General features: G+C 38.7%; 1 protein-coding gene across 7 annotated transcripts in view; it reads left to right on the top strand.

Moving 5' to 3' along the window:
• Positions 1-13,390, top strand: part of TMEM117 (transmembrane protein 117) — a 531,690-nt gene that overhangs the window by 481,984 nt on the left and 36,316 nt on the right. Inside the window, exon 7 of one of the 7 annotated variants that reach the window (XM_033866887.2) lies at positions 9,608-10,063. The exons of the other annotated variants lie outside the window; for them this stretch is intronic. Coding sequence (XP_033722778.1) covers positions 9,608-9,622 — 15 coding nt within the window. The 3' untranslated portion in view covers positions 9,623-10,063. Of the gene's footprint in view, positions 1-9,607; positions 10,064-13,390 lie in introns of those variants that run through there. 7 annotated transcript variants of the gene reach the window in all.

The following is a 13,390-nucleotide window of genomic DNA, read 5'->3' as shown; positions in this document are numbered from 1 at the left end:
GCAAAATTAGCCATGACTATCTGAGCCAGATATTAAAATATATCATGAAGCCATAACTAAAATCATTTCTGCATTAGGAAAGAAATAGACAGAACTTCACTGGATTAGGGTAGAGATTTAGAACACAGCTAAAATACATATAGAAATAATTTAATGTAAAATGAAGGTGATATTTCATATCAGTGGGGAAAAGATAGATTATTCAATAACTCCTGAGACAACGGGCTGGGTATTTGGAAAAAAATAAAGTTGGGTCTCAACCTAAATCATTAACAGCAAAATCACTTCTAGATGAAACAAGTATATTAAGGTGAAAAATTAGTAAAAATATGAAAAGATAGTTGATAAATATAAATGGGTAATAACCATTAAAGGAGGTTCAACTTCACTCATAACTTAAGAAAAACCAATCAAAGTAAAGATGTATCATTTTTTACCTATCAGATCTACAGGCCATAGGATTGCATTTATAAACACTGTGATCTGACTGTGCTTTCTACTTTTCTGGAAAGGTTAGCCAGCATTACCACAGTTCAGTTTTAGAATGTCTGGGGAGCCTGCCTGCTCACTTTTTAGCCAGTTTCCAGGTATGAGGTCCTTTCCTGTTAAAAATATAAGAAGCTTGGGGAAGAAACAGCTCATCCTCTCATCTCTAACCATCTAACTACTCAGCTGTGCATGTAAAGAATTTGTTTTCTCAAGAGATACCACATAGTTGCCTTTGGTGGGGAGGTGGGGAGGCGTGGGCTAGAGGCCTTGGAGGAGGGGGAGACTGGTTTTGAATTAGAGGTATCTATATGCCTATAGGCATGTTGGAATTTCTGACCACATGAACATTTTCATATTTCAAAAGAGCCCTAGCATCTAGAACAGGGTTGGTGTTTGTCATGCTGTGTCCTGAGGGGGTGAACTGGGCTGGGATTGGGTTCAGATGTAGACACTACCCTCTAAGATTGGTCTGTGAACCAGCCAGAACGTTGTAGGAAAAGCAACCGTGACATAAGGGAATTTGCAGTCATGCCAGAACAAGCATCCGGATGTGTCATGTAGTTGGATGAGGAACTGGGATAGAAATTAGAGCAGTGTTCATGAAAGAGAGTCTGGAAAAGGCATGAAAACATGTTGGCTGTGGGCTCAAGGGATATGATGGCATCAGGGAGGATATTAAAGGAAACAATTTGGGATTGATGAAAGAAGAGAATGCTAAGCAGTGAGGCTCTCCAAGGAGGCTGCCATGTTCGGTAGTGAGTTCTCCCATTGTGAGAGCTGTTCAGAACTGAGCCTCCTGTCAATCAGGTAAGGGGAGCAAAAGGGATAGAGATCAAACTCGGGATTCTACAGACTCACAGACGTAGAGAACAGACTCACGGCCGCCAAGGGGGAGAGGGGGTTGCGGAGGGATGGATTGGGAGTTTGGGGATAGCAGACGCAAACTATTATATACAGAATGGATAAACAGCAAGGTCCTACTGTATAGCACAGGGAACTAACTATATTCAGTATCCTGTGATAAACCATAATGGAAAAGAATATGAAAAAGAATGTGTGTATATATATATATAGTCTGAATCCCTTTGCTGTACAGCAGACATTAACACAACATTGTAAATCAACTATACATCAATAAAATAAATAAAACAAACTCAGAGTTCTTAGAGGCTGTCATAATCCATCTTGTACTCACTGTTAGTAAGAGTCCCCAGATATTTTAAAAGACAAGAAAGGAATAGTTCTATATAAGAAAACAAACTTAAAATAAGTTTTAAAGCTAGGAGTCAGCCAGCTAGTCTCTCAAGAGCTATTCTGGGGAACCAGCTCTTTAAAGCAGAACCACAGCAGAATGTTTGTCACGTCTAAAGGCCACAGGACCACTTTTACTACCTTTTCGATTTTGCTTTTGCTTTGCTCTCTGATTTTTTCTGAAGATTAGCCAGCTTTACTACATCTCAGCTTCCTGGAAAATTGAGGGAATCAACCCTGTTCTTTTCAGCCAGCTTCCAGCTGATGGATTCCAGACAGCTGCTTGTAGGCAGCAAGAGGAGGTGTGACCTTGGGGCAAAGGTGGTAAAGCAACTTTGGTCCGACCTTCCCTTCATCACAGACCACCAAGCCCTGACAGTGAATGTTTAATACCCTCGGGAAGATTTCTGGCCTTTGTTCCAAACAATTACTGAACTAATCTAAATTACACAAACACAGACCATTTATCAAGGCCATCCTGCAACGAGTTGCATATCTAGGCAAAGTGTTCCTAGTACAAAGGGTGAACTCAGGATAAGGAAAGCAGAAATGAGGTGCTGATTAGTCAAAAAAAAAATGACTCATTAAATATCTAACAATGGAAGAGTTTGCAGGCTGTTTACCTGAATGATTTTGTTTTATTAGTATGTAGACAAAAAGATGTTTTTCTTCTTTTATAATAACCCAAGAAACAAAACCCTTTGCAAGTTTAGATTGAGACATTTGAATTCAAAAGATTTTAACATTTTTGACAAATAAGGAAGACGTGAAGGAAAAGAGACAGCCAGCTTGAGGGAATTGGTGATAGAGACAATATTTCCAACCCAGAGACAAGATCCAACTCTCCTTTTCAGGCCTTATTTCCTACAGTGATGAGCAAATTCTCTAAAAGTTAGTGGCTGTCTATTAATTGCCCCTAATTAGAACTGGGACTCTCCTTCAGTTCTACACACTCACCTGAAAAATTTACATCAAAAGTTAATATCACATAAGCCAGTCCCCAAAAGACAAGTGTTGCATTGTTCCACTTACGTGAGATAACTGGAGTAGTCAAATTCATAGAAGCAGAAAGTAGAATGGTGGTTGCTAGGGGGAGGGGAGAATGGGGCGTTATTGTCTAATGGGTACAGAGTTGCAGTTTGGGCAGATGAAAAAAGTTCTGGAGGTGGATGATTATGAGGTTACACAACAGAGTAAATGTACTTAACACTACTGAACTTAAAAATGGTTAAGATGGGGCCTTCCCTGGTGGCGCAGTGGTTGAGAGTCCGCCTGCTAATGCAGGGGACACGGGTTCGTGCCCTGGTCTGGGAAGATCCCACATGCCGCGGAGCGGGTGGGCCCGTGAGCCATGGCCGCTGAGCCTACGCGTCCGGAACCTGTGCTCGGCAGCGGGAGACGCCACAAACAGTGAGAGGCCCGCGTACTGCAAAAAACAAACAAACAAAAAAAGGTAAAGATGGTCAATTTTATGTTATTTAACCACAATTTAAAATAAACAAAAAAGTTAAAGATTAGTAAATGATATCCATAGACAAGAATATTATAGTGACTGGCTTAAAAAGTCCACAGTTTTGCATCTGCTGTGTCACAGTCTCTCTGGAATAATATTTTTAGTGGGAGGAGCTTGACACTAAGCTGATCATCCTTGAGTGTGTTGGGCGGACACTGAAGTGGACCATGAGTCGGGACCAAGCCCATGGTCCTGGCAGGGAGTTTGGAAGCCTGATAGGGTCAGACAGGGAGGGCAGCTCAGACTGGTAGATTGCCTGGGTTGGTCGATGCTGAGCTCAAGGGTGATGGGGAGTAAATATTAAAGCAGGTCTTATAATAGTTGAGAAGTAAGTAGGGAGAAGCAGGCTTGCATTCAAAACCACAACTACAATGTCACAGAACTATAGGTAACTAATTAATGCCACCTGAGAACCAAAAGTTATGCTGGAAAGCACATGTCTGCTGCTCTACATATCTTTAATAATAGAGGCATCATATTGTTTTCATATCCTCAAAGGAAAGCCAGCTGGGAGTATGATTTTCACCAAGTAAAGACTGAACAGGCATCCTGGGTCAGCTTCATAGGTGTGCAGCCTGTGCAGTCACATGGGTCCCATGCGCAGAGGACCTGCACTTGGTTTAAGGCTCTGCTGCGGGGCTCTCAAAATTTTTAATACTTTTTGAACAAGGGACCTGACATTTCACTTTGTGCCGAGCTCCACAAATGATGTAGCCAGTCCTGCTGGCAATAATCAGAACACCAAACGGCTACCTAGGTTAAAATATCATGGTAATGCAAAGAGGTGGATGCACAAGCCGAATTTGGGCAGATGAGGTGTATCACCCAAAGGACTGAGGTTGGTACAGAATCTGGTGGAGTCAAAAAAGGATCACAGACAGGGAAATATGTGCTGTTGTATACATACGTGACTCTAAGCATGCCTGTCGGTCCACTGCTGGGGACAGAGCCCTGTGGGTGGGCAGTGTCATTATGCAGTTACACGGTTGCAAACCCACATTTTTCCTGCCTTTCTACTCACACCATGAAGGAGATCCTGGATGGGAAAAGGCCAAGGCTCTGTCTCTGGTTCTCCAAGTGACCTGACTTGGATTGCAGGGTCCCCCACGCCTCCCACCGGGACATCTTATTGCTTACTTGCTCTTACAGCTCTTGTTGTCATTTTGCATCTTTAGTCCCCAGCAGGATGGGCCTGCCCAGATTGGGGCACATTAAACCAGTAATCGGGTTTTAGACCAGAGATTTCAACCAGCTGGGAACTGGGAGGGGAATGGGATTTCCAAGCTGCAAGCTGGGACTTGAGGGCTGGGTGAAGGGCAGAAGGGAGAGAGGGGGGCTCCTTTGGCACCTGGCATGGTGGAAAGGAGATGGATCCAGGCCCAGGGCTCTCACCAAAGGAGGACTGTTGTCTGGGTGGAGTCACCTGAGCTGAGTCGTCTGGAGGGAATTGTATTAGCTCTGAATTTCAATTCATTTCACTGGCTCCCTTTCCTTCAGGGCATGTTCCCCTCAGTTCCTTTGTCACGTGGAAAAGCGAGAGAGCCATCGCAGCACCTTGTCTTCAGTCTGACCTGAACTCATTTCCTGGAATTGTCACAGAGCAGATGGGAGGGACACTTTGAATAGGTTATTTTACCTCTCAGAGCTGAGTTTACATATTCTTAATTTTATAAAACAGATGAAACACACTTTCATAATATTACTGTGAAGATTAAATAACATAAAATATGTCAAGTGTAAGAGCACAAAACAGATCCTAAATGACTTGTATCTATTATTAATATTATAGGCATTATAATATCTTGCAGATAGTGAAGGGCTGAAAACATATCAGACAGACTAGTACAAAAGTCTATAGGGATTAAGGTGAACAGAGAGCTAACTATGATTCATTTACATAGTCAACATATCATGATTATTACTTTATTTTCTGATTGTTAATGTTATTTTGTAGGTATAGATTTAATTAATTCTACATTTAAAATTGAAAATATACTGAATAGTGAGCCTGGTACTGTTAGAGTCTCTTTTTTTATGGTTCTGCAAATAAAATGACAATTAGTGACAGTAGATAGCTGTCCCTACTGTTAGGGATAGCTCCTTATACTCTACTAAGATTATTTATTTTGTGTGTAGAAAAACAGGATATTTTAAAGGTAAACGGGACCTTACAGATCATCTACTAAGGTTTCCTCTTTTAACAAATGAAGAAATTGAGATCTGTGAAACTGTGTCTTTTACAGTATTGAATTACTTTCCTCTAAAATTCTATCTGTTCAATAAAAATAAAATCATTTTATTTGTTTAATTCGGTTATCTTTAAATAAGTTAACTTACATCACTTCAGTCTAGGTCCAAGCTGGGAAACAAGACTTCTGTTATTTGGTTCCTTTGCTCTCCTTTTATTACGCTCTTGAAATGATTATTTTGGACAGGTGCTTGCCAGTGTATTTAATTTATAAATGGCATGTTGCTTTAGTAATGGTGTATACCACTTGCCATATTCCACCAGGGTGGATTTAAATTATTTTACCCGCACAACTTTCAGTTCCTGCACAATGATGCGTATTCTATGCCCTTCACTCATTCAGTGTGTAAATAGGGTTTTGGTCATTCTGCTTCAAAATACGGAGTGTGGTTGTCCATAATCTCATTTTCAAAATACACAGGCAACATGCAGCACACAAAAAACACAACAGAGTCTCTCTTTCAGTCTCCCTCTCTCTCTCTCTTCCTCTTTTTCCTTTTCTCAACAGGAGAAGGACTCATAAGTCTATTTGACTCTTAGACTCTTGCACACACTGCATGATAGCCGAGGTCTGAAGCAGCAGAACATGCTTGGTTCCTTGTTTTCTAGGCTGTGTCGCTTCAGCATGTGTTGCTGAGTTGCTCCTCACTGTGTCAAATGCAGCTTGACCAGTTGAGAGTTGAGTGCCTGCTCTGTGGTTGACAGCCTCTGTGAATTTTAACTGAGTTTTCCAACACAGGGGAAAAGATGCCACAGGCCAAATATAAGTAAAATCTTCAGCTCACTGAAGCGGTTGTGCCTTTGCAAATGGGTGTATTAAATAAGCATATCATTGAAAATAATGTCCCTCTGAGGGATGCCTTGTGAGAAGAAATCATTTTGGGGGCCAATGAATTAATTTTAATTGCTTTTTGTCTGATAAGGACATTGATTTGGCATTTGCTTACACAACTGAATATAATTTGTTTATTTGTCAATCTTCTCCATCATGATTTATATCCAGTCTATTTTTACATGCACACACACACACACACACTGTGTGTATGTGTAGTCTTGCAATTAAATCAATCTTACCTATCCTTTAATATTTTATTCCATGGTAAATAGTTTTCTAAGTTAAAAGTTTGAAATTTTCCCCACAGTTTACAGATTCTGGAAGGATCTCAAAGCCATGCATGTTAAACCTCTACTTAAGGTACAAAGATGTAGAAATAAATTTGAACTCAGAAAAACTCACAACCTGTGATAGAATCATAAAAATCTCTCGTGTGCTCCCAAGTACTCTTGGGTTCAAAGGAACTTAAGTTTTAAGTATTCACAGAGGAAAAAGGTATTCGTTTCTCTGAATGATTCCTGTCTTTCAGCATAACCTCACAGTTTCGATGGTGTGCATTAAGTATGTATTTAGTTGTGAAGGAAATTCTCCCACATAAACCCCAAATCTTCTGTGTATGAGCATAGAAGTGCTCTGAAGAGACAATCATCATTCATTAATTTTCTTATATCTGGCTCTGTTCCCAAAATAATTCAGGGTGGTGACATTCTTCAAGTAAGATGTTGCTTCCCTCTTAGGGAACTTTGCGTTTTGCTTAATAATAGAGATCATTTTCTTACAAGAGTTAGTAATCACGGGACCAAAGTGACTGGACAGCATTTTTAAAAACTCAGAGAAATAGAAAACATTAGCTATCCCTATCATCAGAATTTTTCCTGTAAATGTTTCCGTATTCAGCTCTTAGAACAATGGTTTCAAATTCAGCTGTACATTAGAGTGTCCTGAGCTTTTAACATAAGTGTCCATCAACAGATGAATGGATAAAGAAGATGTGGCACATATATACAATGGAATATTAGCCATAAAAAGAAATGAAATTGAGTTATTTGTAGCGAGGTGGATGGACCTAGAGTCTGTCATACAGAGTGAAGTAAGTCAGAAAGAGAAAAACAAATACCGTATGCTAACACATGTACATGAAATCTAAAAAAAAAAAAAAAATTGTTCTGATGAACCTAGGGGCAGGACAAGAATAAAGACGCAGACATAGAGAATGGACTTGTGGACACGGGGAGGGGAAAGGGTAAACTGGGACGAAGTGAGAGGGTGGCATGGACATATATACACTACCAAATGTAAAATAGATAGCTAGTGGGAAACAGCCTCATAGCACAGGGAGATCAGCTCAGTGCTTTGTATCCAACTAGAGGGGTGGGATAGGGAGGGTGGGAGGGAGATGCAAGAGGGAGGAGATATGGGGATATATGTATACGTATAGCTGATTCACTTTGTTATAAAGCAGAAACTAACACACCATTGTAAAGCAATTATACTCCAATAAAGATGTTAAAAAAAAAAAAGAATGTCCTGAGCTTTTAAAAAATACCTATATCTGAATCTCACTGTCAAATAATTGAAGTGACTCTGTAAGGGTAGAATCCAGTGAGTCAGGAATGAGCACCATGGCCTCAAAGGGATATATTTATACTTTATTAAGAGGGTTAATCACAAACAGGGACCAACAGAGTAATAGAAAATACTTGACTTGGCTTCTAGTTAGAATCTTACGTGGGCATTGTGATAACAAAAAAAAAAACCAGAGGAACCTTTGGGAGTTGATTTGTTTGGAGGCTATAAAAAGTGTTTTTAATGGAGATTTTCTTAAAACAAGAACATTATTTAACATAAGGACATCTCAGAAATTACCAAGGCATGCTTTACGGTAGAACACACCAGATAAAAAATTTAGTGCCTAGTAGGTCATGGCATTAATTACTGTAGTTTCAGAAACTGTATATATAGTTATATATAGAAACTATATATATATATATATATATATATATATATATATAAATTATTTTTGTATTTTTTATGTTTGTATCTCAATTTTTTTCTTAAGTTTTCTTTGGAATGTTAATACTAGACCTAGTTACATTTAAAAGAGCAAAAGGAAAAGCATTTTGTTTCAGTTGTGGTTTTTGTTTTTGGATTAACAAAAGGGGACTTTTTTATCTTTGCGGCAATGTGTGCTGATGGCAGGAAGAACCAAACTAAAAAGCCTCAAGACATAGAATGAAGCTTGAGGGTAAAGCATTGAGATTATTACTATGGACCTCTTCTTCCACCAGAGTTTATTTTTCTCTACAAAGCTCACTTTTTTCTCATCCTTAAAGAGTGTTGCTTTTGTTAAAGAGCTGATTCCTTTACATCCTAACCTGTATTTCCAGGTTTAAAGTCCTGTGCCAGTGAGATAACTAAACAAAATTTTGGGTTGAAAGCCTTTCCCAATCACAGTGAGTACTGAAATTATATTATTATTATTAATCAAATATACATTTTTAACACAGATCCACTGGTACAGGAGTTCAAACAAACTGTTTGCCCCTCTTAAAATACTATAGGCTGATATCAATGATATGTTTCCTTATCACTTTCAAAGGCTTAGATCATAAAGTATGATGGAATATCTTCAAACGTTTGCAAACCTATGTTTAATTTTTTTCTGTAAAAGTTAATAGATAATAGATCAATTTAACTCATTCTTCAGGGCCTCTGTTATACGAATTTTCTGTTGTTTAAACAATAAGTAAATTTCTTTATTACAAACACATGTTAAAAGAAAGCCACCCTTTCAGTAAAATATGAATGAGGTAGTTACTTCAACAGATATGAAAACTGGAATCAGGTCGTCTGGGTGCTTTGGCAGAATTTGTAATGGAGGAAATTAGGCTCTGTTTCATGTGTGTTGGTTTAAGCAGTGCAAGCTGCTGCTTTCTAAGCTCTTGTAGTATGTCTCCATTATTAATCGCAGCATGGCAACTGACATTCCTGTCAGATCAACTTCAGAGTGCTGGGTGCTGGTCTATGTCACTCCATGTGAGAATACATTCTGGAATCTACTCTTGAGGTTCCCAGACAAATGCTGAGCATTCTTTTGGAAGTAGCATCCTTCTCCCCCTGAGGGCTTAATCTGTCATTTTTTTTCCTAATTTAGTAAAACGCAGCTGCCTTATAGAGTAGATTCACTCAGCCGCTCACTCACTCACCCACTCTTCTGGTTTTTTTTTTTTTTTTTCCCCATCCTCTTACTCTGTTCTCAAAACTCTATCAGGCGCTAAGGACATAAAAGATGAAAAAGACAAAGTCCTTGCCTTCAAGTTATTGCAATGTAGCAGAGGAGAAAGACAAAATCAGCCAACTTGCCATATGCAGGGTACTCCTAATTCAGCCAGGAAAAGCAGAGATGGCATCCAAAGAAGGTCATGAGGATCCTGGCTTCAAATGTCAATGAAAGGAAATGAAATACAGGATGGAGAGAAGTAGCCAACCAATAGGTTATGTTTTCAACTGACTCAGTGTTATCCAAAGCGTATGCTCATATCATTGATATTTTCTTAAAAATCCTCAGTATTATTTTCTATTTCTTCTAAAAATAGTTCGTTTCTGGGACTGGCCTATCTTCACTGGGAAAGACTTGCCTGACATACTTTTTGATTCATTCAAGTCCTATAAATAAATTTTGATTCTGGTACAGAAATCTAATTTGTCACACAGGGAAAATAATAATTACATTTTGCTTGTGTATTTTTAATAAAAATTATTTTAAAATTCAAATCAAACTATTGCATTTGTCAAAATTCAAGTGAGTTTACAGCAATTAGAATATATTTTAGAGTATTTTTGACAACTCATCTCAAGTGATTTCTGAAAACAGAACTGCTTTTAGAATGATGTTCCTGTTCTCCACACAGCACTGAAATTGGTAGCTATATCACCATGGCATAAAAAAAGCTGAAATTGCATTTCACAGCAATCGCCCTCAATAAAGTCTTCTCTGCATTGGGGTCATATAGGAGGCTAGTGAACAGCTTTATCTTCCCTTCATTTTTATTTACTTTTCTTGCCTTTTCCCCTTTTGTTTCTTAAGACAGACGTATATGCATGATAACTAAATGCTGTAAAAAGAACATTTTACTGAAAAGAAAGTTAACTGCTTTTAATTTGAGAATTAATTTTTAGTAGTATTAAGCTGTAAAGAGAATGTCATAGGAAGAAATTTTATGTCTTCTAGTTCTTTTGAAAATTCTGTGCAGCACCATAATCACTGGAAAAAGCATGAAATTATAATTAATCCGACCAGCATACTTATAATATATAACTTTTTATTAGTATTAAAAATAATAAAATCAGCAGACCCAAAGTAAATGGATATACAGTGCTGTTTTTATTACTATTTCCAAAGGCTGAGGTAACTGAAGTTTCATGCATGATGTTGTAAAAATTAAATGATGCACAATAATTTGAAAAATGAGTTTTTCTTATACAAGTTGGCCTTTTCAGCTCTATATTTTTGTTTAGAAGTCTATATCTTCTGGTTGATATTGCTTTAGAATGATCAAGTTTCTGTTTGAATATAGTAATGAGACAGTGTTTTGAGCTTCTCAAAATGAAAGTCTAAGACATAAAGAGATTTAGTTCTGTTTGATTTGACACTTCCTTTCCATTGGCTATTTGGAAATTACATAGACTCTACCTGGTTACTCATTTGAGACATGTGGCATTACCCAGGATCACCCAATCTGTATTTACCTTGAATCAGACATGATCACATATGTATGGAGAGCCCTAGGGGACTGGCTTGCCAAGAGTTCATTTGCATGATGGATTGAGGAGGATTTGGGGAAATAATCCATCCTATAGGAATAGAGAAGCTTGATAGAGTAGGCTATATATAGCACCAGAAGAATGGAGTTCATAGAACAGAAAGAATGACTGCAACAGGAGGCTGGATCAGCCTAATTGATACCTGACCCCAAGAAGAAGCAGAACTGGAAACATCTTCAACAGTCATTGGTTGGAGGCAAAACCAGTAATTCTAGCAGTGGAGGCAGACAGTTTCACAAAGGCTAATCAGAATCCTCAGTGTCTTTCCAGCATTTTCCTAGCAAGTTCATGAATAATATCTTTTGTGGTCAATATCTGTTGTGAGTCAGAAAAGAAAAAAATGGAAAAGGCAGATGCTACTTGGTAAAAGCAAGAACCAAGTTCATGTGCAATTGTGAGACCCATTGGTCAACTTCCCAGTACTAGTGTATGTGTGGCAGTGTGGGGGGAGATGATGAGGCAATTTTTTAAGAATAAGAGGTCTTGAAATGCCTTGACTTCCTTTTCCTCTGGAGGTGTCTTGGGGAAGACAAATGAGTAAGATATGATAAGAAAAAGAAGGACAGATTACATGTAAAGCAGATAAAGGAAAAGAGCTGCACTTGTCAAACAACAACAAAATGAAACCCAAATTAAAAGTATAAAGACGCAAAGTGTAGTGAAATTAAGCTCCTTCCATCCATTTCACATGTATAGTATTGTCTTCTGAATGAGTTTGTGGAGTCAGCAGAATCTTAGGAAGAAATAACAGAATTAATAGGATAAGGGGGATCACAGTAGTGCCTCACTAGGTATTCAACTAAATTCCTATAAACGATTTTCTTCTGTTTATTATATTTGGAATATTTTTTCCAGTTTATTTCCAGAATTGACTTCTTCCCCAAGCTGCAGACCCACATTCCACTTGTCTTCTGGACACTGCCACCTGAATATCCCACAGGAGTCTCATACTTAACAGTCAGAACCTATTATATGACCTTACCATTCTCCCCCAAATTGCTCTGCCTCCTATATTTTGTGGTTGTTGTTAATTATGTCACCATCTATTCAGTCTCTCAAGTAAGGAAAATAGATTTGCCTTTTGCTTCTCCCACACCTTTGGTTCTCATATCCAATATATTGACATCAGTGCCATCATTAATTTCTCAAACCTCACTCCTGCCTTCCTAGCACTGGCCTCATCAAGTCTTCCATAGACTTTTACAGTAACTTCTTATCACAAGATGCTCCCCACTCTAGTCATTAATCTACCTACATTATTACTATAGTCATCTTCCTAAGGACAGGTCTGATCATGTCATTCACCAGCTCCAGAATCTCTTGTTGGCCCCATTGCATGTTGTATAAAGTCCAATCATGGAAGCATTGGAAATAAAACCCTCAGGTACTGGCCTCTCAGTCTCATTCCTACCACTCAGATTCAGCCATACTGAACTTCTCACCCTTCCCTGCACAAACCTTGACCATTCACAACTATTTTATGCTCTTTCGCTTTAGTTAGAAAAATCTTAGCCATCTTAGTCATCTTTTCAACAGGAGGACAAAAATCACCTTCTCTGGGGAGCCTTTTTGAATGCTTTCGGGCAGGATGACTTTCTTCCCCCATCTCTGTCCTTTGACACTTTACTTCCTACCTGCAACCTAGCACTTACCATGTTCCTGATGATTTCCCTATCTTGGTGTCTGTGTCCCATTAGACTGTGAGATCCTGTAGGACAGAGAAGTATCAAAAATTCTCTGTGTCCCCAGAGCCTCACGGGGAGCCTACACAATGGCTACAGAGTAAGTGTTGACTATATGAATGAATAAAAAAGCATAGTGAAATGACTAAGTCAGAGGATGGACACTTAGTGTGGCTTCAGAAAGCAGAACAATAGGAGGGCAGGATCTGGCTAAATGCAGAGCAGAACGTTCTAAGTGTCAGAGCTCTTTTTAGGAAGTAAAAGTGTCCCTTCCGTAGAAAAGCTTGGAAGTGGTTGACCACTTATGAGTGGTTGGCTAGGGGATTTGTACATAAAGTAAGGGGTGGCCGTACTGTATGCCTCTAATTCAGTTCAGAAGTTGTGTTATTCTTCATTAGTACACAGTCCTCAGATCATCTGATGATTTCGAGTAATCAGTAATAGCTGAATTTTAACTCTAGCTCTGGAAACTTATTTCCCATAAATAACTGTGAATGTATTCAGTTGGAACTCAGCAGAGACAGGGAGAGTGGTATATCAAGCAAACA

This window comes from Tursiops truncatus, chromosome 11 (genome assembly GCF_011762595.2).
Source record: "Tursiops truncatus isolate mTurTru1 chromosome 11, mTurTru1.mat.Y, whole genome shotgun sequence".
Classification (NCBI taxonomy): Eukaryota; Metazoa; Chordata; class Mammalia; order Artiodactyla; family Delphinidae; genus Tursiops; species Tursiops truncatus.
Note: the sequence above shows the minus strand (reverse complement) of the source record. Positions and strands in the feature narration are given on the sequence as shown.